The sequence below is a fragment of the Rhipicephalus sanguineus genome, chromosome 9 (assembly GCF_013339695.2).
Source record: "Rhipicephalus sanguineus isolate Rsan-2018 chromosome 9, BIME_Rsan_1.4, whole genome shotgun sequence".
NCBI classification, from domain to species: domain Eukaryota; kingdom Metazoa; phylum Arthropoda; class Arachnida; order Ixodida; family Ixodidae; genus Rhipicephalus; species Rhipicephalus sanguineus.
In genome coordinates this window covers 93104928-93130666 of record NC_051184.2, presented here as the reverse complement: position 1 = coordinate 93130666, position 25739 = coordinate 93104928, and the positions used below count along the sequence as shown (strand labels likewise).

At 46.3% G+C, this 25739-nt stretch overlaps 1 protein-coding gene and 1 non-coding gene across 3 annotated transcripts in view; one reads left to right on the top strand and one right to left on the bottom strand.

The window, feature by feature from the left end:
- LOC119406023 (transcription elongation factor SPT5) overlaps positions 1 to 25739 on the top strand; it is an 81768-nt gene that overhangs the window by 45284 nt on the left and 10745 nt on the right. Inside the window, exons 14-22 of one of the 2 annotated variants that reach the window (XM_049419284.1) lie at positions 4067 to 4136; positions 4687 to 4812; positions 7801 to 7926; positions 9561 to 9753; positions 12789 to 12894; positions 17116 to 17252; positions 18019 to 18297; positions 19241 to 19384; positions 23147 to 23259. In XM_049419284.1, the coding sequence (XP_049275241.1) occupies positions 4067 to 4136; positions 4687 to 4812; positions 7801 to 7926; positions 9561 to 9753; positions 12789 to 12894; positions 17116 to 17252; positions 18019 to 18297; positions 19241 to 19384; positions 23147 to 23259 (1294 nt within the window). Of the gene's footprint in view, positions 1 to 4066; positions 4137 to 4686; positions 4813 to 7800; positions 7927 to 9557; positions 9754 to 12788; positions 12895 to 17115; positions 17253 to 18018; positions 18298 to 19240; positions 19385 to 23146; positions 23260 to 25739 lie in introns of both variants that reach the window. The other variant, XM_037672868.2, reaches the window with a different exon arrangement.
- Positions 24849 to 24922, bottom strand: Trnas-gga (transfer RNA serine (anticodon GGA)). Its single transcript has one exon. It is a non-coding gene; the product is annotated as a tRNA-Ser (tRNA).

Below are 25739 nucleotides of genomic sequence, written 5' to 3'. Positions count from 1 at the left end.
GTTTGACATGGTGCATTCTGGGAGCCATGTCGAAACTTATGTTTGCTTGGAATCGATATAACCGATAACAATTGCCCATGTATTTTAAGCCTGAGATGTGATTATTTTTATACAAAAATAGAACATGAGTAACTTCAGAATTAATGAATGTTTAATTACCTTCTAATTATGATTAATCACTGAAAAATGCACAAATCAGCATATTACCACTTTGTTTTTCGTGCAATGGAATATCGAGTGTGTTGGAATAAAGTTATGCAAATTTGACACATTATCGACAGTCCATCATAACTTGCACCTGGAAGTCAAAGGCAGCATTCTTGACCAGTTAGGTTCGGGCTTAGATGTGCACGAAGTGAACCAAGGTTTTGAGGGAAACCCGCACATCACGTTCACAGAAGCTAAGCTCGTCGTAGCAGGAGCCATTGTGGTTTACATGTTCTTTCTGTCCACTTTATTTGGGACAAATGACGACTACTTGACTGTGAGCATGTACAGTACGGTCCACTGTTAAAGGGAACACTCCAATGAGCACATTTCATTTTGCTGGCCCTCTAACAGCAAATGGACAGGGAAACACTGTTCATGCACTGCACGAGTCTATCAAAAAGAGGCGGAACTGTCAACCACCAGTAGATTTATGCACTTAAGCCACTGTGTTTTTGCAAGAGAGCGAAATCCAAACATGCCTGGCGCGCAAGTGTTCCCTTTAAGGGGGGACCCTGCTTCGGAGACATATTTCTTTGTTTTTGAGTACATTTTTATGAAACTTTCGCAGCTTATGTATTTTTATGTCCTGATTTCAAATATGCAATTATTTTTCTAGTACAGTATGCTGTTTCCAAAATATTAAATATTTCATGTATATTGTTGGGAGCAAGATTTATTTATAAATTGTAAGAGTTATAAAGCAAATCAGCATATCACAATAAGCTGGAATGAATGCTGTTTGCAATAAAAACAAGAATGGATGTTCTAGGCCCAATTGAACAAAAGTTATAGTACGTTGAACACTTGGCAAGTCAGCAATGTCGAGCTCGGTCAAACTGGGATCAAGCTGGGAATGTTCAAAATACCATAACTTTTGTTCAAATGGGCCTAGAACATCCATTCTTGTCTTATTGCATACAGCATTGATTCCAGGTTATTGTGATAGGCTGATTTGCTTGATAACTCTCACAGTTTAGGAATAAAGCCTGCTCCTAACAATACAAAAACTATTTAATAGTTTCAAAACTATATAATGTAGTAGAACAATAATTGCATGTTTGAAATCAGCACATAAAAATACATAAGCTGTGAAAGTTTCATAATGATACGCTCAAAAACAAGAAACATGTTTCAGAAGCAGGGTCTCCCCTTAACAGTGGACCCGTCTGTGCATGTGAGCAGTGACATTAGTTCGATATCTTCTTCGCAGAGGCAGCTGTTCAGTTTTCTGTGCTACCGCATTGCTCGGTGCTGGAACACTTGTAGGTCGAGATCAATGTGTCGAACCCCAGTCATGTGTAAACTTCCGTAAGTGTCTGCGTCCTCATAAGTGACCGGCTGAGAATACTGCCTTTGGAGCTTGGTTGCGCTAGTCGCATTATCCATGGGTAAAGAAAGAAAAAAAATAGAAATACCACAGACTCTCAGTGACTGAAAATCTCTTAAACTGAACTGCTGCTTAAATTGAACAACTGCCTCAGATATGATTGGTTTCGTACTTGTATTCTGCACCACTGTTCATCTCTCTGTAAACAAAACTCCTGTTAAATGGAACACATTTTCCTGGTCCCTTCAGGTTCCATTTAATGGTAGTCTACTGTACAAGGAAAGCAAGACTGTGTCTGCAGCTCTACGTAGTGCCTCACATTTGAGCAGTTAAATTTTTTCGAATGATCCCAACATCGTTTTCAGTGATGTGACAGCTTCGCCAATTGCGCCAAACTGCTCCAAAAGACCAATCCTGCTACATCTTGCTACATTTACACTATTCTGCCCCAAACATGGTGTTTTCCTATTTCGAAAATGAAACTAATCTTGAGGTCGAAACGCCCTAGCATGCGCTTATCCTCACGTGCACACGCTGCGCTATAGTGGCTGTGAGTGCGCGTGGACTAAGGAAAACGTGCGCGCTTATGCAGTGCTGGTCGGACTGCCTTTCTATTAAACCATAGATTGCATATAACGTAAGTCGCCAGAGGAGCGAACATTTGCACTATAACCAAAACACCACTTTTCAAAGGCTGCACATGTGCAAAAAGTGACGAACAGAACGCTGTTGCAGAAAGTCGCCGACTAACCTTTCAGAGCTCCTCGTTTATGCGCCGGATTTTCCCATGGAACGGCAACCGAATTTCTGCATGCTTTCGATTTCCCAAGCGTGATGTTGAAAGCAGTGGCGACTGCGAACCACTGCTCAAGTGTTGCACGCCCTCGTTTTCGTTAACGATGCGAGTCGCTGCCTTCAGAATCAGAGAGTTGTTTCTATCTGTCTACCCCTTTCAGAATGTTACCACTGCAAAGCTTTTCATTGACTAGGCATTAAACCGCACACCCACGGCCACTACCAATGAGGCAGTTAGTGCTTGTTAGGCCTAACCTGCGGGTCTGTGACTTGCCGTGCCGCCCTGGGAAGCTTGCCCTAGACAGCGCCTCCTAAAAGAACTTTGCCCTAGACAGCATGAGATCGGGCGCAAAAGAGATTGCACTCACGAGCTCAACCAAGGGCAGCACACGTGAAACCAAGTTTGGATTCGCAGTTGGGAGAAGGTTACACGCGTGATATCTGCACTCTACGACTACGTAACTATTTTCCAGACAAAATACCGATTAGCCAAACAGCGGTACCGTGCACTTGACATGGACGTGGGCGCCCATTCTGTGTGGTGCGGGCCTTTGCTCGCGCTTTGCGGGCCTGTGCCGCGCATTCTGCGGCAAGCAGCTGGAGTACAGTGCCGCCGGAGTAAAGGCTTTTCCGATGCCTAGACTCCTCTTGACGCATCCTTTTTTTTTTCTTCCTTTTTTTTTTCCCTGCGCCGCTTCTCATTAGTTTGCTACGCGTCCCCTCCTCCTTCCCATGTGGTGCCTTCGTTGTTGTCTCTCCTTGGCCGGCATACCTCCGTTGAGAAGTGCAGTCGTTACCTTGCTTATCTGCGCCGCATTACAACCGGTCTTTCATCTCGGGGGGGGGGGGGGGGGCTGCGCAATAAGCGGTATGCGTATACATGGAGTTCTATGGAAGGATAAACGGTAGTAAGAAACGTTTGCGTTATAGCCGGTCCTGCACTATAAGCGGTTACGCTTTTGAGCTGTACGTGCATGGAATGTTACGGAATGCTGCCTAATTCCGCTTTATTCAGCTGTTTCACTTGTCACTAATTCAATTTTTCCACTTGGCAGTGAGCCTTTAGCGGCTCCAAAAGCCTTTTTCCCAGCTCTAAAATACGCTTTTGACTGCTCCAAAAGCCTTTTTTCCTGCTCCAAAGGGTGCTTTTGGCTGCTCCGAAAACTTGCTCCAAAATGGCTTCAGCCAATCACATCACTGCGTTTTATGTGGTTACTTCCTAGTCAAGTTTTTTTTTCTCTCTACTTGGGGCTCCTTTGGACAATAATTTTTTGCATCATTTCTTGAAAAGTTGCAAAATCTGCTTGAACTCATGAACGTGATGAGATATGATTACTTCGTATTGGTTACATTCTATAGGGTGTGTGAATGGTAATGTAAAGGGTGCGAATCATTTTGCACCTGAAGTGAAATGAGTGGAATATCGAGCACCTTCTGAATAGCTTTCAAATACTGAGGAGCAATTTTCACTGTTGGTACCAAGCATTATTTGAGTGTTGGTTCGGGACTTTATCATTTGATTCAATTAACAAATTGAACCTTGTCTGACGAGATCGGGAGGACTCTGCTCTTGCCTCTTGTCCAGGAATAACTGCTCCTCAAATCGTGAACAAATGCATTGCACGACATTGTGGCACAGTTGCTGTCATTTTGTCATTTAGCGATGCTGCCATTGTTTCCTGTGTAGTGTTTGGGGAGTCCAGTTGCTTTACCAAACCTGGGCACTGTTTTCAGTCCCCAGACTGTGGGAGTTATCGTACGACTGGAAAAGGAGAACTTCCAGGTCCTGAACATGCACGGCAAGGTGAGTACACCAATCTTATTTCTAATTGATTTTCAATCAATCATTCAATCAACCTTTCAAAATCTCCTCCTTCCTCTTTAGCACTAAACTGAAACCGTGCAAATGAATAAGGCCATGCAGAGAAAGACTTAATACAATATGGGGAGTTTAAGATGAATTTTTATCAAAAATGCCCACTTTTTATTTCTTACCTAGTACACTTGTACGTGATTGTTTGAGAAACAAACGTAGTAATTGAGAAAAAGTATAACACGTGTTTGTTTCTCTGTCTGTCCTTGTTCAGCCGTGGCCATTTCTAGTTTAGTACTAAATATGACCAACGAGCCCTCACTAAGACGTTACTTCTTTCGGATAAATTTTAAACTAGAATGTCATCGGCTCAACTTTGGTCTGTAATACGTACTGCACTATGCTGCATTGTTATGTGCATGGTTTTTCTTTCAACTGAATACTTGTGCGATATGATAATGCCTCTGCGCGTACTCTGTCTCAGATGTGTGCTGCGTCTGTGGTTGAATGCTAAGAGTTGTGCCACCACATTGCTCTGCAGCTCGTTCAGGTGAAGCACCAGTCGGTGACCAAGAAGTGCGATGCTCGCAAAGCAGTTGCACTCGACTCCGACCAGAACCAGATCCAGGTTCGAGACATAGTCAAGGTCATCGACGGACCGCACTCGGTGAGATGCTTTTTGCAGTTTACTTTCCTCATTTGTTACATTTCTTAAAGGGTCCCTCAAACTGCTTATGACGGCCTTATCCACAGAAATGTAATCAACGTATGTGATTTTTTTAACACCAACAGCTGTAGGCATGAAAGAACTAAGCACACGCAATCACGACCGGCGCGGCGAGTCCGACCGCGAACCGCACGCACGACCATGCGAGCTCCAACCAGCTCGAACTCCTCCCGTTCTCCGACAAATAACGATGATGATGAGTCTACGCCAACGCGATGGCAGAAGTGAATGCCAATCTCGAAGGCCTTGCTTTCGCAAGCAATTACGTCATACACGCCATGTTTGTGCAATGCAAATCTCAGAGGCTATGCTTTTGTCAATAGTAAATGCCAATCTCGAAGGCCTTGCTTTCGCGAGCAGTTACGTCATAGACGCCATCTTTGCAATTTGAATCTCGAAGGCCATGCTTTTGTTTGCATCAATTGAAAGATTCTGTTGCTTGCGCCTCTCATGCGGCTAATATTACGGTCAAACGAGGCCAAGCTGCGTGAAAATGCGCCATGGCCGCTCTCTTTGTTTAGCTACATAAACGGTTAGGCTACAACTATAGAGCAAATATTTGCACCGTAATTAAAGTGAAGCACTTTAAATTTTCAATATATGGTTTTTTTAGCGCTCTAATGTTCTGTGCCTAACAGTGCTACTGACAGTTGTTTAGTTTTTCTGTAAACAAGTTCGAACTATTGGTCACGCATTCCTGAGTAATGCCCGCAAATGTGCGACATTTTGCGAGCCATGCTGTGTTTGTCATGTCGGAGCCTGGCTCCCCCAGCATGATGACACTTGAACGCTGATATCGTTGCCAACATTACTGCTGTCAAGCCCCAAAGAGCTGACACAGCTTTCTGCGTTCGCCAGATGACTTCGCCTGTTCCACTTTTCTAGACCAGCACCCAGTGTACTATGCTTACATTACGCTAAGGTATGTTGAGACACCATTGTAGAAGAGACATGAGGCAACTACCCGTTTCGGTTTCATTTTCAACTCGTTTTCACGCTGTGTATCCACATCGTAATTTTAGTGTTCAGAAAGTGTTCGATATAAGTGACAATTTGTTTTATACAGTAAAACCCCGTTAATTCGGACTTCACGGGACCAGAGAGAATGTCCGAATTAACCGAGGGTTCGAATTATCGCGAGTACAATCAAAACATTAGAAAAATGTTTCCGCCACCACCAGACTTTTATTTCTTAAAGAAGTCGGTGATCGCGGTTTGCTTCGCGGAGGCAACGTGCAAGGAAATCACAATTTTGCTAAGTTCCTGAAGGTGGCTGTCCGCGCACACTGTGCCGCAAAGCGGCGGTCTAGCGGATGCAGCCAGGCTTGAAATATTTCGGCCGTCATCCGAGCCTTTCTATTAAAGCGGTAGTCGGCAGGCAGCTGCTTAATGTTCTTAAAACATCTTGGCTTCGCAGCCTTTCCTATCACCAGCAGCGGCAGCTACTCTGTGCCGGTCATGTTCGTAGCCAGAAGAACCGTCACCCGCTCTCTACTCCGTTTCCCGCCGACGCACGGGTCCCCCTTAAACACGATCGTATTCTCAGGCAGAGCCTTAAAGAACAGCGCTGTCTCGTCAGTGTTGATAATGTTGCACGGCTCGTACGTAGAAAGGCGTGCGGAAAGTCCGGAACGCCAGGCCTGCACAACGCTTCACCGCGCACGTTGCGGAACACCAGGGGTGCTATCGCGGAACGATGCCTTATGCCATATTCTATGCTATTCTTATCATCCACCACTCGTGGCTGGCTGATCGCGTTGATAACGCCATATGGATAACGCGGACGGACCGTCGCCATGTTGCCTGTTGCTGATGACAGTAGCGATGCACTGCCTTTCATTGTGTATGTGCCTCCGAGATGCAAAGCTCGTTTTAAATCTCGGAGGCCATAATCCGATCTCGTTACCTCGTTTTAAATCGGAGGCCGTGATCCGATCTCGAAGTTGTTAGATGTGCCGTCGATTTCGGCTGCGAATCCGACATATATCCGAACCGCGGCCGTGGCGGTATCCGCTGCTGCTTCCCCGTCTCGACCCGACCTCGGTCGGGAGTTCGAATTAACCGAAGCGCGGTCGAATCTGTCCGAATTAATGAGAGTTCTCAGCCATAGAACAATGCAAATTTTGGACGGGACCAGACGCCGCGTCCGAATTAACCGAAATTCCGAATTAACAGGGGTCGAATTAACGAGATTTTACTGTACTGTCACGGGGTCGTGACGTCGACGAAGGCAGCAGTCGGTGTGTCCGAGATGAAACTCTTTATTTGGCCGAACTTGTGGCTGGGAAACGGAAAGTCAAACAGCAATACACACTGTACATTGATAGTGGTGAACGGAGCGTCAACATTCGATAAACTGCTCAATGCTACGGCGCATCGGCATTTATACATGCGACATCGAACATTCCAGCCTTATTGCTGGTGGTCGTGTTAGTTCCAGAAAAGACTCTGCTGTTCACGTTTCCGCGCTCAAGTCTAACAGACCATCCCAACGTAATCTGGAACGTTCCCAGACATTCTGGCGTGGTTTGTGCAAGGCAGTAGTAACGCGTGTAAGGGGTTAACATAAAGCATAGAAAGAAAGAAGCACGTGTGGCAATACTTAATCCTACTCACATTAGAAACACAAACTAATGTTTGTAGACAGCACCGCAGTGCTACAGCCTTTGCAGGATTCTAGCGTGCCCCCGAATGTAACGCACAGGTAATTTTACATTAAATTGCAAAAAAAAATAACTTGATGCCATTTGCGCTTTTGAGGCCAATTGTAATGCGCACACAATTTTGAGGGCTACATTTTTTAGGGCTGCGCAACGCGCACTACAAAAGTGCTCTTAGGAATTGTGCAAATATTGTACTTCATACTCAGGGTACTTGGTAGAAATTTTGTGGTGGCCTCTTGAAGTGATTTGTTTCCTTCTTTTTCAGGGACGACAAGGAGACGTGAAGCACATTTTCCGCAATTTCGCCTTCCTCCATTCTCGGATGATGCTCGAGAACGGCGGTATCTTCGTCTGTAAGACGAGGCATCTTCTGCTTGCGGGCAGCACAAGGGTGAGTGTTAGTATTTGCAGCTGCAGTCACCTATTGCCCGTCAGTTCAAACGGAATGATTTCTAGTTATTGAGGTCCCACTGGACCTACTTTATACATTATGTTTGGTCAAGGTATGCACATTACGATACTGCCTAATGGAATCCTGAGCGTAGCTGTTTAGGTGTTTTGATTGGCGATAAGTTCAGCAAATGCGCATGCATGAAGGTGGCGGGGCGCGCCACGAGTGAGAGTAGAGACAGCTCAGTTTTCGCGTCAACGCAACGTGGTGAACCTGGCGTTGCCAACTTCCGCCGCCGCTGGCTGACGCGAATGCTGCACCATACTATAAAAGGCCCGCTAGAGCGTTAAACACACAAAGTGTCCTTTCGAACAACGTGTGTCTTCTTGATTAAACTCGGCGCAACGGACACGATGTACATGTGAAGAATACACGAGGACAGGTGCCGGACAGGCGCCGAGTTTAATCATGAACCCATACCAACTCGCCCAACTATGAGTGTTAGTGTGTCTTCTTCTCCCAAGCCTCGCAGGTCAACCCACTTTCTTCTGCCCGTGCGCGAGAGGCACGTGTTGCGCTGTCACAAGAAGCGCGAGCAAGCATGAGGCTTTGCAGACGCTAACACAGTGGTTCGCTGGCACTTACAGTGGAAAACTCCTTGTGGCAGCCTCTCTTTCGCTCTTTTTCGTCCTTGTTCGCTCTATCAGTTACTCCAACAACAGGGGCGATGTCGTTGGATGCAGGAACGGGCGCCTAAAAAAACATAAAAAGAGCTGTGCTCTAAAAATATCACAACTGACATCAAAAAATTGCGCAACGAAAACACGGGCAGAAGAAGACAAGTACAAACACAGCGCAAACACACTGCGCTATATTCGTACTTGTCTTCTTCTGTCCGTGTTTTTGTCACGCAATTTCTTTGATGTCATGGATCACCAACTAGCCCAAAATGCTGCTCTCATCACAACTGAGTCCATGCAGAAGCAATTCAACTGTGGTGCTTCTGACTGGCCAACAAAATGTGACTTCTTAATTTTGATGGCCCACTGATTGCTTGTTGTGCCTCTCTGTGGGCCTGTGAACAGCACGAAGCTAGTCACGTTGTTTACACCAGGGGTCTCAAACTCTCCTTCGCTAGTGGGCCGCAGTCTTGAAATTTAGCCTCCTGCATGGGCCGGGACAGTGAAGAAGATTTGAGCAAGGGCAGCTAATGTTCCCATTTGAAAGAACATGTTCCCATATCTCAATATAGGTCATTTTGAAAGGGGGTTTGGCGTCAGGATTCAAGAAACATAATTGATGCTCATCTTCAGAGTGACTGAAATCTGGATGCTGATTCTGAAATATAGAGTTTTCGTTCTACGGTTATGTTTCAGCATAAGGTGACCGCATGGTAAGACCAGTCACGTCTGTGTAGATCAGGAACATACTCGTTAAGAAAATGAAAAAAAAAAAATTATGGGATGAAGACAGTCATGTGCAGCCCTTTATGTGGATGTTTGAGACTCTGGCTTTGCACTGTTGTATGCATTGTGAGTACTGTATTTGATTGCTCTGTTCTGTGTGTTACCTTATGCTCCGATATTTCAGTTTGGCTCTTTGTCTATACAATGTGCTTTTGGACTCTGCAGCAGTCGACGGGCCCCGCCATGGGCGGCTACACGCCCCTCTCGCCCCGCATCTCGAGTCCCATGCACCCATCGGGTGGTGGAGGGGGTGGTGGACGTGGTGGGGGCTTTGGTGGCGGTGGTGGCAGGGGCCGCGGAGGACGCCGAGACAGTGAGCTCATTGGCCAGACCATCAAGATCACACAGGGACCCTACAAAGGTGAGTTTAGACGCTACAGTAGCACTGTAGTTGTAATCGTCAAAGATTGATTTTATTTTACAAGAACTGAAATTTGGGCGAGTTCGTAGGAATTCATGTTGAACAAGTCGCACAAAAGACAGGGACACAAGATGGAACAGGAAGACCAGACAAGTGCCAACTACAAACTAAAGTTTGTTCTCAGAAATCCACTCCTGTTTATCAAACAATGATGGGGTGTTCATGTGTGATGATGTACGTTTGGGATCAGCCTTGTTTGATAAATAGGTGTCGATCGCTGAGAATAAACCTTAGTTTGAAGTCAGCGCTCATCTAGTATTCCTGTTCACTGTTATATCTCTGTCTATTGCACTATACTTGTTCACTGTGAATTTTATTCATTTACAGTAGAACCTCGTTGATACGCTTCTGAAAAAAAAACTCGAAAAATGAACGTACGATCCGGGAAAACGTACGATCCGAATCCAGCAAAAATTGAGGCTGACAAATATATTGAAGTGCAAGTTCAAAAAACATTTATTTCTCAAAAAGCATAGAGGGACTCTTTGATTTTCGAACTTCTGGCATTTGCTGGCACCCAGATGTCAGCCACCTAGTTCTGGTCCTGACAGGAAACAACATCGTGGTCACGTGTTGAAATCCCAAGACAACCCAGATATTGCAAAATCGAACGCTGGGACAAACAGCGTAAACGTAAAGAAACACTACCGCCGTGGCAGCAAACGAAGCTTTGCGCCGCGTGAGCGTTGGTTCTTTCTACATTGCTGCTTGGAAATATGTGGCTAGGTTTGCCGAAGAGCTGAAGCGATATTTTCGAGCATACGCAATTGGGATACGATCACGCGTGACTCATCCTGTCCGTGAAGAAAACTGCCGCGCCGCTAACGGCTCAACAAGCTCAACTCTGCACACAATCACTGTACAACACGATATGCGGAATCTCGCAAAAGTGATAAGCGTCCCCGAAAGCATCAGCTGCTCGCGGCTATCGTGTACTACGTCGCACACACTCTGAGGGGACGATCGAGAAAAGTAGAGAAGGCCCGGAGGGGGGAAATTAAGCACTGCGGAGAAGCCGCCGTCATCGCGAGGTGGCAGTCTGCCACTTAGCACTTCACAAGTAAACGAGAGGGCCCATTTTGCACACCTGAATGAGAGTTTCCGGCTGTAGAGTGTATCATACAACTGCGCAGTCTTCCGTGGTGCTGAACATTGCTGTGGAAGAATCATATTTTCCGGGAACGTATTAACCAGAGTGTATTACACATAGCTCTATTGGGTTAGTTTTTTTCTTTTCGCGATTGCGAGCGTAGGAGCCAGGAAATCATACTAAGCGGGACCGTATCAATGAGGTTCTACTGTAGTTGATCGTACTATCAACCCCTCTTGCACGGTCATTATAGGAGTAGCGTACTTAAAAAAAAAAAGCGTGCTCATGAATAACAGCACTAATAATTGGCTGGAACAAAATTGGTAAAAAGTACAATTGAATAAGAAGGAAAAGACTGCATACACAATACATGGTACTAGCGTTCATCTAATGTACACAAAAAACTTTGTATGTTAGAGAATACTACATACTACAGTGAGTGTGAATACAGATTTAGAGAAGGGTGCCAGTAGGAAATGCTATAACGATCATGCGCAAGAAAAAAGATACAAAATACAGCATGTTAACAAGCTTATCTGTATACAGTAGAACCCCACTGTTACGTTCCTCACTGCTGTGTTTTCCCGGCTGTTACGCCGTTTTCCGCCGGTCCCGGCATAGCTCCCATAGGATACAATGTATTGGGAACCCCGCTGTTACGTCGTAACTGTCGGACCGTTTCCGTATGATGCGTCGCGAAGTGCGCTCGGAGCCGACCGAGTGACTACCGAAAAGAGCGGCCATGGTGCATTTTCACGCAGCTTGGCCTTGTTTGACCGTAATATTAGCCGCATGAGAGGCGCAAACAACAGGATCTTTCAGTTGATGCAAACAAAAGCATGGCCTTCGAGATTCGTACTGCAAAGATGGCGTCTATGACGTAATTGCTCGCGAAAGCAAGGCCTTCGAGATTGGCATTTACTATTGACAAAAGCATAGCCTTTGAGATTTGTATTTTACAAACATGGCGTCTATGACGTAATTGCTCGCGAAAGCAAGGCTTTTGAGATTGGCATTCACTTCTGCCATCGCCTTGGCGTAGACTCATCATCATCGTTATTTGTCGTAGGACGGGAGGAGTTCGAGCTGGTTGGAGCTCGCTTGGTCGTGCGCGCGGTTCGCGGTCGGACTCACCACGCTGGTCGTGATTGCGTGTGCTTAGTTCTTTCATGCCTACAGCTGTTGGTGTTAAAAAAATTATATACGTTGATTACATTTCTGTGGATGAGGCCGTCCCCAGCTCCGCGTTTCTATCCGTCGACTAGATCGTGGCTGAGCGCGCCAATTTTCGTGCTGCTCGTAAGCATTGAAATAAAATTTTGTACCACTAAATATTTTGTCCTTTTTCCTGTTTTTCGGCTCTTGCGTTTCCCGTCTCTTACGTTTATTTTCTACGGTCCCTTCAAAAACGTATCAGCGGGGTTCTACTGTATGTACAAAATGTTTTTTATGCCAGTTTTAGAAAGTCGCCTGTTCTTTGCTCTTGCACTATAAGTCGGTCGACAGCATTCCATTCTCGTATGCATCCAGGAAAGAAAATAACGAAATGCCATATGATGACGTCGTCGGCCATCGTCATTGCATGACATGATTCATGACGTCATTGATGATGTAACAAATCTTCTTGGTTTGGGACATCATAATAATGTCACTCTATTTATTTATTGCGGCATTCTTGACACATTCATGTTGTTGCTGACTATGCCAGATTTTTCTACTCATGAGACATATAATGCTTTAGCCTTAATAATTCCAAGGTTCCGTCAGCTTTGTCGAATAGAGGTTTATATGTGACTCGTCCTTTAGTAACCGGTACACTTTTCTAGACTGAATTTTGAAAGTTATGCCGTGGATGGTACAAAGCACTACTGCCTTTGGTCCACAGGACACATCGGCATTGTCAAAGACGCCACGGAGACGACGGCCAGAGTGGAACTCCACACCAAGTGCCAAACCATTTCTGTGGATCGGACACGTATTTCAGTCGTTGGGTGAGTGTTCTTGAAAAGGCATTCGTTTCAGGTGATACGTACAGTCAATTGAAAAAGTGTACAAGACGTGTGTGCTAGGCTGGTGCGAATAGTAAATTTTAGGTTCGAAGCGAATTCGAAGCTAATAGCGATTTGGTTGAATTATTTCGAATCGAATTCTAATAGTACTATATGTCACATATTATAAAGAAAAATGAGCATATTTGTCATGACCCAACTAACCTGCACAATATTTTTAAAAATTGAAACAAGGCATGTGCAAACGTCATTCTTGGTCCAAAGGGAAGTGGAAGCAACTTTGAATTGTAGCAGGATTTGACTTTCCGTAGAATGCAAGTGATAACCTGTAAAATACGTTACGTTTTAAAATTTACCATACCTAGCGCATATGAGCTGGTATAACAAGCTTTTAAACTTAAAAAATGATCAATCGATGGGAGGGTAATATGTTCATTTAACCATGAAGTGGGGCTTCGCGGCGGTGCGGATTTCCCCTGGGTAGGTGTATTCGCGGTATAGCACCCCTCCACTGTAGTGAAACCACCTTTACAGGGGCTTTTATGCGTTTCATATGTCTTCCGTTCATTTCAAATACTTCGAAATTTCGGATAATTTAAATTCGTGTTGGAGCGAATTCGAATATTCGAACTGCTGGAATATTCACACAAGCCTAGTGTGTGCACGTGCTAAACTGTCTGTCTGTGCCACTGAGTGGTGCCGCCACGCTAGGCCGGAAATGGGTCTTGTCATTCACTGGTGCTTCAGTTCTCTAATACCGCGCAGTGCATTCTTAGTTTGTCATTTTAAAGAGACACTGAAGTGAAACAAGAAATTAGTTTCGACTGATAAATTATGCTCCAAAAACTCTAAATGTTGTTGATTTCACCACCATAGGTTTATTAATAGATCAGAAAATCAGTCTCATAAATTTCGCTCTTGAATTTCAAGCTGAAATCTCCATTGGTGACGTCACTGATTTTAAAGTGTTTTTTTTTTTGTATTTTGGATACATCGCTCAACGAAATTTCCTGAAACTTGGTGTGTTAATGCTAAGGCTCCCACAAAAGAAAATGTATCGTCACGTCAACAAAGTGCACATAATGCCTTACAGACGTGCAGCTGGTGCCTCGCTTCTCCATAGAATGACGAATAATGGCTTTGTGGGTGCTTCCCAACTTCACAAAAATTTGATTTGTGGCGTAGTGGGTACCTTTCTAGTGTACTTGTATTGTAGCCCCAAGAGAGCTTAACGGGCTCTAGAAACGCCGCTCTTCCAGCTTTCGCTGTGACTGTGCTGCGGTTTCAGCGCAGGCCTGGCGTTTTTTGCCCATTTTCTCGTTTACCAAGCGTCTTCTCGCAGCAAGCGGGGTGTTTTTGGTATCTTGAAAGAGTAACTTACCAATATGAGAAAAATCGTTTTTTCTCTTTAGCGTGCGTGCCTTTACTGCATAGTGCTCATTTGCAGTAAGGCCGTAAGCTCCTACTTTGATAGCACTATCGCAGCAATCACGGCATGCCTCAAACTTGTGCCATTGTGTAGATACCAATTTGTGCGCAGGGTTGAGACTGATAACAGTTATATTGATATAATGCTTTCAAGACAGAATTGCACATGACCATAGCTGCTGAAGATCTCCACTAATCTTGAATAGACAGTCTGTGAATCTTGACCAACCGGATTCATGACAACTAGAAAAGCTTTATTCATTTTTACTCGTACAAGTCACGAAACGTTATTAATTAAACCTTTTTTTTAATCTAATCGAAGAAATGATTTACTGTATTTACTTGCATAATGATCGCACCCCGAACTTGCCGCAGCGATATGTCGTGTGCCAAGTCTAGCTGATGATCATCACATTTATCATCTGTCGAACGTTACGTTAAATAACACTTCAAGACTCACCAAGCGAACTGCACGCACCAAACAGATTCCTAATTTTTGCCCACCCTTGGCGGAAACGTGCCGTATTAGGATAGCAGCAAAGACAAATGCCCTAGTTTTCACCACATGCCCGCCATGTGTTTCTACGTCTGTGGCAGCTGAACGCGCCCATCTCTGTTTCTGTGCTTTAAAAGCGGACATGGCTATGCTGTTGCCGCAAATTTACCGATTTAAATGAAAGAATTCATTATTTCGACAAAAGAAACTGTTCTGACGCGCGTGACGCACTCATGACCTCCGCGACTCGCGAAGAAAAACGCGTTCGCGTTCGCTTAGCTCCGTCAGCCGCCATGTTTGTTTTGATCACGTGGTTTTGATATCCCGCAGTGTTACAGCTATAGTGTACTAGAACAATTTCCTAGTGACGCGTCCGGGAAGGAGCACGCGTGCCCGTTTGTGTAGGCGCCACCAGGTGCCGCCGCTGCGCCTTTTTCTAGTAGACCGGCCGCTGTCTCCCGGTGAGTTTGACGTTGTCCGAGTTTGTAGGCGTTCCTTATGCAACGGATTCTTTTATTACAGCACAAAAAGACTGTATTTACTGTAGTATAGTGTAAAGAAAGTTTCTGAAAACCACGTCAACACACTAGTATCGACAACGTCGTCTGCTAGCGTAAAGGCTGCAGACCGGCGGATTCATTGCAGTTCGGGACATCGCCTCGGCAGTATGTATTTGCAGCTTTTATCATACATTGCACAAACCCAGCATGTATGGACCTGTTTTTCTTCTATGGCACTATATCTATCACATTTAAATCGCGTGCTGGTCACAAACTACATAAAAGTGCACAGCAACGTCTGCGCTGCGTTCCTATGCCAGAAGGCGTACAAATAAATAAAGGCCTCGACAGACACACATTGATTGTGATAAAATTTTTGTACTTTGTTATCGGTTACAGAACCGCATCTAAACAAAATTATTCCGGCGTTTCCTTACACCATTTCACGGCGTACAACGAGACTCTCTTTTTCTTTTTAGCATCGTACATAGAAGCGTCTGAGAAAAAAAGAAAACAAAAACAAGTCCTCCACCGTTTTTTTCACAAGTGCTATCACGTTGAAAGTATAGCGTCGCACTACAGACGAACAAAGTAAGCAGTCGCAAAGCGCGTCCGAACCGGCCCAAACCAGCCCGAACCGGCTCGGCGACTAGAAAAAGGCGCAGCAACGCCACCAGTGGCGTCTACTGGCGTTTGCTTCAACCGGCCTATTGTCCCTCCCTCGAGGACGCGCCACTAGGAGAATATTCTAGTACACTATAGTTACAGCGACAGGCGCTTGTTGGTTGACTTGTTGTCATCCTGCAGCAACAAGTTGCCGATGAATTCCCATAATTCTTGAAAAAGCCGCGCCGCCGACATCGCCGCGTTGTTATCGCCGTTCTGTAATGTGGTGGCGTGCTTTGTAGTTGCTTATTTGAGTGCCGGTTCACGATGGGGCGATACGCGAGTTTCACTGCCGCGTTTAAGCTGAAGGCGGTTGATTACGCGCTCGAGCACGGCAACCACGCTGCCGGCAGGCATTTCGGCGTCGACGAAATCAAAATACAGGCATATCTAACACGCTCGACGGAACGGAAAGTAACCTTCTGTGGGACTGCGATGACACTGCCGGTTCCGACAGGGAATCGAGCAGCGACGACACTGACGCCAGTGACGCTTCAGACTCTGAATGAAAGTGAGGGGGTCAGTGAATGAAAAAATTAAAGGGCAATATGCAATGCATGTAGTTCCTGCATAATGTGTGCGTTTATTACAAAGGTAAGCCTTACTCTACTTTTATTTTCGGTTATGTTCATGATAGCTATCGTAAGAATTCTGATACGCGACTTCTTTGCGTTTTCGGTGCTCGAAATATTATTTCACGGAAAATTTACCTCGCGTAATGATCGCACCTCGAAGTTGGCGTCAATTTTTTTTTAAAAAAAGTGCGATCATTTTGCGAGTATATACGGTAGTTAGCGGTCAGGCTTATTTTCCACTAATTTGGAACACACAGTTCGTGAATCTTGACCAATGGGAATCTCGGCGAAAAGAAAAAGCTTTGTTTATTTTCACTTGCTGCACCAGTCACGAACATTTCGAAAGATTGCACATGACTCATCAACAGTTCATTCTCATCATGCAAGCTCACTTGTTATCATTGCCTGTATCGACGTTGGGGCTTCTTTCTTAGATTTCTCTTTGGGATGTGGTAATGCTCTTCGGATGGTGCGCTTCCGCGTGCTGGTTTCTTTCTACGTGTACAAAGGACCATGGTCTGCTGTTTTTCTCTCGTAGGAGTGCAAGCAAAGGCGGAAGTGGGGGAGTTTCGACGTACAACAGGACTCCCATGTACGGCAGCGGCAGCCAGACCCCCATGTACCAGAGTGGCTCTCGGACGCCCATGTACGGCTCGCAGACGCCCCTTTACGAAGGTATGCGCACAGTTCTTGTTCTGAAATGTCCCTGCTGAACGGAAATGGGGAGGAAAAGCACAGACTTATAATCATACTTGTTTAATTAATTGTTCACGCCCTGCCACGGTGGTCTAGTGGTTATGGCGCTCAACTGCTGACCCGAAAGTCGCGGGATCGAATCCCGGCCGCGGCGGCTGCATTTTCGATGGAGGCGAAAATGTTTGAGGCCCGTGTGCTTAGATTTAGGTGCATGTTAAAGAACCCCAGGTGGTCGAAATTTCCGGAGCCCTCCACTACGGCGTCTCTCATAATCATAATGGGGTTTTGGGATGTTTAACCCCAGATATTATTATTATTAATTAATTGTTCACAGTACACTTAAAGGCTATCTTATGAGGATATTACATGAAGGGAGCAGAACAAACAGGGACTAAGAACTAATGGTAACAAAGAAAAAATTAGCGAGGCATAGTGGGAAAACAAAAGTTTGTTAAAAGAGCTTAGCTAGCAAGAAACAATAAGCATAAAAAAAAAGTGTGATACAGAGAGCACATTTACTTTGGCTATAATAAAAGTACAGTAGAATCTTATGAAATGGCAACATATGTTTATGCCAGTCTTTAGTTCAGGTTACAATGCAAGGGATGTGAAGGGACTGGGAAAGTACCTGTGCTCCATTTGACAAAGTTTCGTTTACGGAGAAAAAGTTGTATAGAAGCGCAGCAGTCGATGTTACATAGTTCTACCCTTGTTAACACACTTGTGTTCGTCACTGCACATGCAGCGGGCAGCCGTACTCCACACTTTGGTGGTGGCCAGACGCCCCTGCACGATGGCAGCCGGACGCCCGTGCACGGAGCCTGGGACCCAACGGCCTCCAACACGCCGGCGCGGACCGAGCTGGACGACTACACACTGGACGAGGGGTCCCCATCCCCTTCCTACCAGCCGGCCACACCCGGGTACCAGGCGCCCGAGACCCCCCAGGGCCCGTACACGCCCCAGACACCCGGCATGTATGGGTCCGACCACAGCTACTCACCCTCGCCCACGGCATACCAGCGTGAGTGCCACAGTGCAAAGTATTGATTTCCCCTGTTCAGATAAATGCGAGCTCATAAAGTGCTTTTTGACTTCGCTAAGCACGAATGTCATTCCATTTCAGAAAACTAAAGCAAGTTGTTCATATAGATATTTGGCCATATAGAGTATATTTTTACAAAAGCAAGTTAGGAAATGAAAATTTAGCAGAAGTTTATTATCGTAATGAATACTGCAATATCGTAACGAGCCCCACACCTCCACCACTCTGCAAGACAGCAGCAATGTTGTGGGTTCGACACCGTTTATTCAGAGAGTGCAGCTTTTCAAACTAAGAAGACGCATGCAGTGATGATGATTATATACAGGTTAAGAGAATGAAGGACAAAGGCTGTGAATATTGCGCTCACAGTATTAGTAATTGGCTTGCTTGATTGAATTGAGCATATCAGAAACACTTCTGTGGGCACAATGCCATTCTATAAAGTTTACAACACCTTTTGAGGTGTTGGTACTACTAGATGGTAGTTATTCTTGTCCACCTCCGGGGGCGTCTGTGTTTCTTGAAGATAAAAGTGCATTTCGTCGTTTCCAATAAAACAGTTGTGAGTTTGCGCCCGTGGTGTCCTTTTCTTTCTTGCCTGTGTGTGTCTTGCGTAGCCAGTCATAAATCTGTACTAACTCGCCCAGTTGTCAGTACTGTTGCCAATTTGTACTTACTGCTTGTTACACTTGATGGAAAGTTGGACTTAGAATTCGTAACTGTTGGTGAAAATTGCCAAGAAATTTAAATACTAAGTTTATGAATCTGTAACTCCACAGAAAAAAAAAATGAATATGACAGTCTTCCAAACTGCTCTGTAGTGTGCTTTATTTCTCATTTCACGCTGTCATAGCCATTTCTTGCTTGCCTTGCTATGTTCGCAAGTGTACTACACTGCTTTGTTCCTGCCCACTCCTTGCAGCATCTCCGAGCCCCACCGGGTACGTCACCACGCCTAGTCCAGTCACATTCCAGGCGGGCACACCTTCCCCATCAACATATGGTGGCTACAGCCCGACGACACCTGGTGCACCGTCTCCGTTCAACCCCCAGACACCGGGTGCTGGTACGTGAACCAGTTCTTTTGCTGAACAAATATGGCTGTGTTTGTTCAAGTATGACAGTTTTTTTGTGAACAGGAATTGTAGCAACCATTCAAGAATGTAAATGATAAAGCTTTGGGAATAGCGGACCTGAAGGTAGCTGCCCCCTTGCATATAACAATCCTTACCGTATTGAGCACTCACGTATGTGTGATTACTATTCGTTTGCTAACTATTTTTTAATTGTCACCTTTAATTAACTGTATTATTATAAGTAGGGTTGTGCAAATATTTGACCTTTCGAATATTTTTCTAATAGGGTTTGTTATTCGATTTGATTCGCACTAGAATTCAACTATTCGAACAACTTGAACTTCCGGAAGATAAATACAGTCAGCGTCCGATTTTTCTTACTCTCTAGGGACCAAAATTTTGTCCGAAAAATTGGGCTGTCCTAAAAAGCAAATTTATGCTTTTTTTATTCCGCTCAAGTTGTCTAATTGCCACAGCCACGTCCAAAATAGCTTTAATGCCTCCCAGTACACTTATCAGGCATTTTGGTGCGCTCCCAGGCTCTGGTGAATAATACATTTGGTACCTGCCGCGAACCCCACTTCACTTCGTGCCAACCGCCAATTGCAAATTAGCGCGGAATAGATTACGGCTCTCACGCATGGAGCGTTTGGAAATGATGACGCGGAACGCAAAGACTGTGGCGGAAGAGCGGACGACTCATTGTGCTTCCCCGATGCGTGTGCGCATCATCATACGCACACGCATTGCCAAATCTCCGCCGATTCGCAGTATTTGCTTCCGCGTGAAGCCAATCGTTCCTAGTTGTGTGCAGCACATCACCAACTGAGCTGACGCCGTCACTGCCAAGGTACTTGCTGTACCGTACGCACGCGTTTGCTGTGGTAGCGTTCGTTCGGATAGGCCTAGTTATGACGTGGCCACTCCGTTCCCGATCGCCCTCAGGCGCGGCGATGGCGAGCTGCTTTCGTTCGTGAAGGCAACGCGTCTGTGCGGTGCCCTTAACGGTCTCGCGCAAGGATGCAGCATGAACGGCGATGCGGCGCGTTCAGCTTATACATGTACCACTGCACCAGGCTGCGTGAACTACTGAGCAGTTAGCTGAAGATGCTTATCATAAGGGTTTGCCGCCTGCCGCCGTCACACCTCCGTGCATTTCTGGTGCTTATCCATAAAGTCATCGCTGCACTGCACCGTGACAGTGGTTCCTTCAGATTTTTTATATGCTTCACCCCATCACACTCTAGCGTTGTGGCCAAGCTGCATTTCGGACTCTGCTATGGCTGCAAACAGATTGACTCACTGAAATTGGTTGACATAACCTTGTGTTCACACAGAAACTAGCAGAAAACAATAAATTTGATGCGTTTTTCACAAGCTGCCACATCTAGTGGCCATGCCACGAACTAGAAAAGGTGGCGTTTAACTTGCCTGAAAGTGGCATGCCTGAATTATTTCTTACCCATCAACATTGACAGCCATCGGCTGTGTCTCTCAACCCACTCCGTTTCAATCGTACGAACCAGTACTACGGTTCCCATAACCAGTCTCAGCGTCTTTGTGGAAGGGGAAAGTGGGATGTAAAGGAGAAGTGGAGAACTGGAAAGCATGCTCCAACTGCCTGCCTCTGTTGCTGCTGCTTCTGCAGCCAACACACAAATATGCCACAGTACAGTAGAACCCCGCTGATACGTTTTTGAAGGGACCGTAGGAAATAAACGTAAGAGGCGGGAAACGTAAGAGCCGAAAAACAGGAAAAACAGCAAAATATTTAGTGGTACAGAATTTTATTTCAATTCTTACGAGCAGCACGAAAATTGGCGCGCTCAGCCGCGATCTAGTCGATGGATAGAAACGCGGAGCTTAGGACGGCCTCATCCACAGAAATGTAATCAACGTATGTGATTTTTTTAACACCAACAGCTGTTGGCATGAAAGAACTAAGCACACGCAATCACGACCGGCGCGGCGAGTCCGACCGCGAACCGCACGCACGACCGTGCAAACTCCAACCAGCTCGAACTCCTCCCGTTCTCCGACAAATAACGATGATGATGAGTCTACGCCAACGCGATGGCAGAAGTGAATGCCAATCTCGAAGGCCTTGCTTTCGCAAGCAATTACGTCATACACGCCATGTTTGTGCAATGCAAATCTGAGGCTATGCTTTTGTCAATAGTAAATGCCAATCTCGAAGGCCTTGCTTTCGCGAGCAGTTACGTCCAGAGCCGTATATTCCTTCGGAGAGTTCGGCGGAGGGGCGGAGCCAACAACCGTCCAAATTTAGCGGCGGCGCTGTCCGCCATTTTGTGCCGCGGCACTGTAAGCTCGCGTTGGCGTGCGCCCGCAACGCTCCGTCTCTGGCGAACCCTTTCTTCAGCGAGTTAAGGGGCTGATATACTCCAGAAGTAACGTCGACGCGCGCGCACGCTCGGCACAGTGACGCTACGCTAACAAACGTGCAGCACTCTATAGGCCAACGCGCGATGCGACTGACGCGCCCAGCGTCCGTCAACGCGCCCCGGCTGCAGGCGGCGCGAGATGCGACATGCTGCATTCCACGCCGGCGACGACGTTATCCAGACTGAACTGCGTCTGTGTCTCTACGTGAAGAAGGGACGCCGAGTGCGCTCAATTGCGCATGCGTCAAGGCGACGTAGTGCGTCGCGCAAGTGGGAGCATAGAGTGCTCTGTTTTCGCGTCAACGTAACGTGACGAACCTAGCGTCGCCATCTCCCGCCGCCGCGGGCTGACGCGAACGCACGTCGGAGTATAACAGAGCCTTTAGAGCAGCCTACTGCGCCGCAAGCCCCCATTGCGACGTCCGTGCAGGTCCACGATGCTCCACGCAGCCGACACGTGCACGAACAGCAGCAAAGACACACCAGGTCGGTCACAGAGGAAGCATAAATGCCGACAGCGACGTCACGGTTACAGCATCACGAGAAACCTCGGCACGAAATGGCGTCGGCGGCGCGGAAGCGCGCTGTTGCCAGACTGTAGTGCAGCAGTTGCCAGACTGGCGGCGAGATCAAAAGAGCGCCGAACTCTCCCAAAGGGAATATACGGCTCTGGTTACGTCATAGACGCCATCTTTGCAATTTGAATCTCGAAGGCCATGCTTTTGTTTGCATCAATTGAAAGATTCTGTTGCTTGCGCCTCTCATGCGGCTAATATTACGGTCAAACGAGGCCAAACTGCGTGAAAATGCACCATGGCCGCTCTCTTTGGTAGTCACTCGGTCGGCTCCGAGCGCACTTCGCGACGTATCATACGGGAACGGTCCGACAGTTACGACGTAACAGCGGGGTTCCCAATACATTGTATCCTATGGGAGCTATGCCGGGACCGGCGGAAAACGACGTAACAGCCGGGAAAACGCAGCAGTGAGGAACGTAACAGCGGGGTTCTACTGTATTTGGAGATTTTTAAGTATGAGCCGATGTTACACGAGACAAATTACATCTTATACCAATTTCTTCATTCCATTTGCACGCGCCATTTTTTGGTTGCCAGTGCGAGCAGTTGGAGTCTCTCAGATTCCTTGCAGCATTGCCAGCCATCAGTGAAGCAATGTGTAGAGTCACCCTGCGTGATGTACTACATCAGCATCCGATTCATATTGGGGCTAGGCTTCTGCTCCGCCTTCTCATCAGCCTGCTAGGCTACTACAGTGTCTCCTAAAGCAGTGACGCACGTTGGCTCCTCTTATGTTGTATCACAGCAACGATGCCGCACACGTCATCTGCAGGCATGGAGCAGTTGTCCGTGGAGTGGCAGTCCGTTGACCTGGAGGTGCGCATCAAGGACACCCACGAGGGTGAAGGCCTCATCGGCCAGACAGGCGTCATCCGGGGGATCTCGGTACGTTGTCGTTGTATTCATTCAGCTTGAAGTTGCTTATCGGAGCAGTACTTATGCAACTTTTTAAAGGTGAGACAGCTTGTGAGATAGATGTGTTGCTGCACACACACACCATCTACAAAATTTCATTGGCTAATATGCCTAGAACATATTTAAAATAAATTTTATAGTCTGTGCCACGTAACTGCACACGAAACGGAGCACATCGCAACATTGACATCAACATGCAAGTACAAGCGAGTTAGTACCCCGTACTTGGCCACCTTAAACGTAAAAAGTTTGGATGAAAGGACGAAATAGACACAGACAAGTGCTAGTGCCTGTCCATGTCTTTTTGTTCTTTTGTGCAAACATTTTGCACTTAACGATGTTCAAGTATCGACATCATCATCATCATCAGCAGCAGCAGCAGCAGTAGCCTGGCTACGCCCACTGCAGGGCAAAGGCCTCTCCCATGTTCTGTCAGTCAACCCGGTCCTGTGCTTTCTGCTGCCACGTTACACCAGCAAACTTCTTAATTTATCTGCCCACCTAATTTTTTGTCTTCCCCTCGCACGTTTGCCAAATCTTGGAATCCAGTCAGCTACTCTTAATGCCCAGCGGTTATCTTGCCAACGCGCTGCATGTCCTGCCCACGTCCATTTCTTCGTCTTGATTTCGACTAAGATGTTCTTAACACCTGTCTGTTCCTTGACCCACTCTGCTCTCTTCTTGTCTTGTCTTCTTGTTAAGTTTATACCTATAATTTTCCTTTCCATTTCTCGCTGCGTTGTCCTCAATCTAAGTTGAACCCTCTTTCTAAGCCTCCGGGTTTCTGCTTCGTAGGTAAGTACCGGCAGGATGCAGCTGTTATTTAACTTCCTCTTGAGGGATAGTGGTAGATTGCCATTCATGATTTGAAAGTGCCTGCTGAATTCTTGTTCCCCTAGTTACTTCAGTCTCATGGTTTGGCTCTGCGGTCATTACCTGTCTTAAGTATTCCTTTGCAAGTTTCAGTGCTTCGCTACCTATTGCAAAGCGCTGTTCTTTTCTGAGACTGTTGCACATTACTTCAGTTTTCGGCATATGTATTTTCAGACCTACCATTCTGCTTTCCTTGCCCAATTCAGTAATCATGAGTTGCAAATCGTCCCTTGAGTTACTCATCAATGCAATGTCATCAGCGAATCGCAGGTTACTCAGGTATTCTCCATTAACTCGTATCCCTAACTCTTCCCAATCTAGGGCCCTGAAAACCTCCTGTAAGCATGCAGTGAATAGCATTGGGGAGATCATATCTCTCTGCCTTACACCCTTCTTTATTGGGATTTTGTCGCTTTCTTTATGGAGGACTATGGTGGCTGTGGAGCCACTGTAGATTTCTTCGAGTGTTTTTATGTATGGCTTGTTGACGCCCTGATTCCGCAGCGCCTGCATGACTGCTAATATCTTGACTGAATCAAATGCCTTCTCGTAATCCATGTAGGCTATATATAGGGGTTGGTTATTGAGGAAGAGAAAATCGACAACCACCCATTTGTAGCACAAAGCCACAAGGAAATCCATACGGATTTCTCAGAAAATAAAGCCTCTTAGTTGCCGAAAAAGTCGTCCTGGTCCAGGGTTCGAACCTGGGACCAACGCCTTTCCGGGGCGGTCGCTCTACCAATTGAGCTAACCAGGAAGCTAGCAGTTGGCAGCGCAAGGGCGAATTCATCGACAACTCGAAGCAACTGGACACATATTGCAAATCAGTTCTGCGGAATCCCGCAAGGTGGCGGAAGGGTTAAAGGGATGCTGAAGTGGTTTTTTTACAATTCGGTAAAACTTTGTTGTTAACAAGGGTCAACATTATTGTCGACAATGGCGTAATTTTTTTCGCTGTTGTGGCAGCAGGAGCTTTAAAATACGCGAAAGAAAAGTTCGTCTTGCTCCGCCCACGCGAACGCGCCGAAAGTGTGGGCATGACCGGAACTACGTCATCGTCGGTAGTTTTGGCCACGGTGGTAGAATAACAGGTGGCCCGACGTGCCGCTTCGCCAAAGCGCCGCGTGTGTCACGGAGGTGCTCGAGTTGCCGCCGTTCTTCCACAAGGTGGCAGCAGGTATACTCTGGGCCGATATCTCCGCTCCGGCGCATTTGAAAGCACGTGGCCAGTGTGCGTCGCGAGCATTTAAACTGCAATTTACATCTTTAACTTTTGAGAAAGAGATCCGCAGTGTATTTATTACACCAGAGAGGCCTAGAGCAACACTGAAGAGTTGCCGTCGCTTAGGACGGACGCGCCACTAATGAAAGCATGCAACGCAACCAGCGTTGCAGCCGCGTCTCTTCCTTTCTGTTTGGTCATCTTCGATAAATGCGGAGGCGTCCGTGGGTGCAAGCGTCCGAAGAGTAAGAGCGTCCCTATGTGACGCAACCAGTGTTGCAAAGTCGCAATCAGCCTTCGAGCCATGATCACGGCCAGATCACTGTGGTCGTGATTAGGTGATCCCACGGCT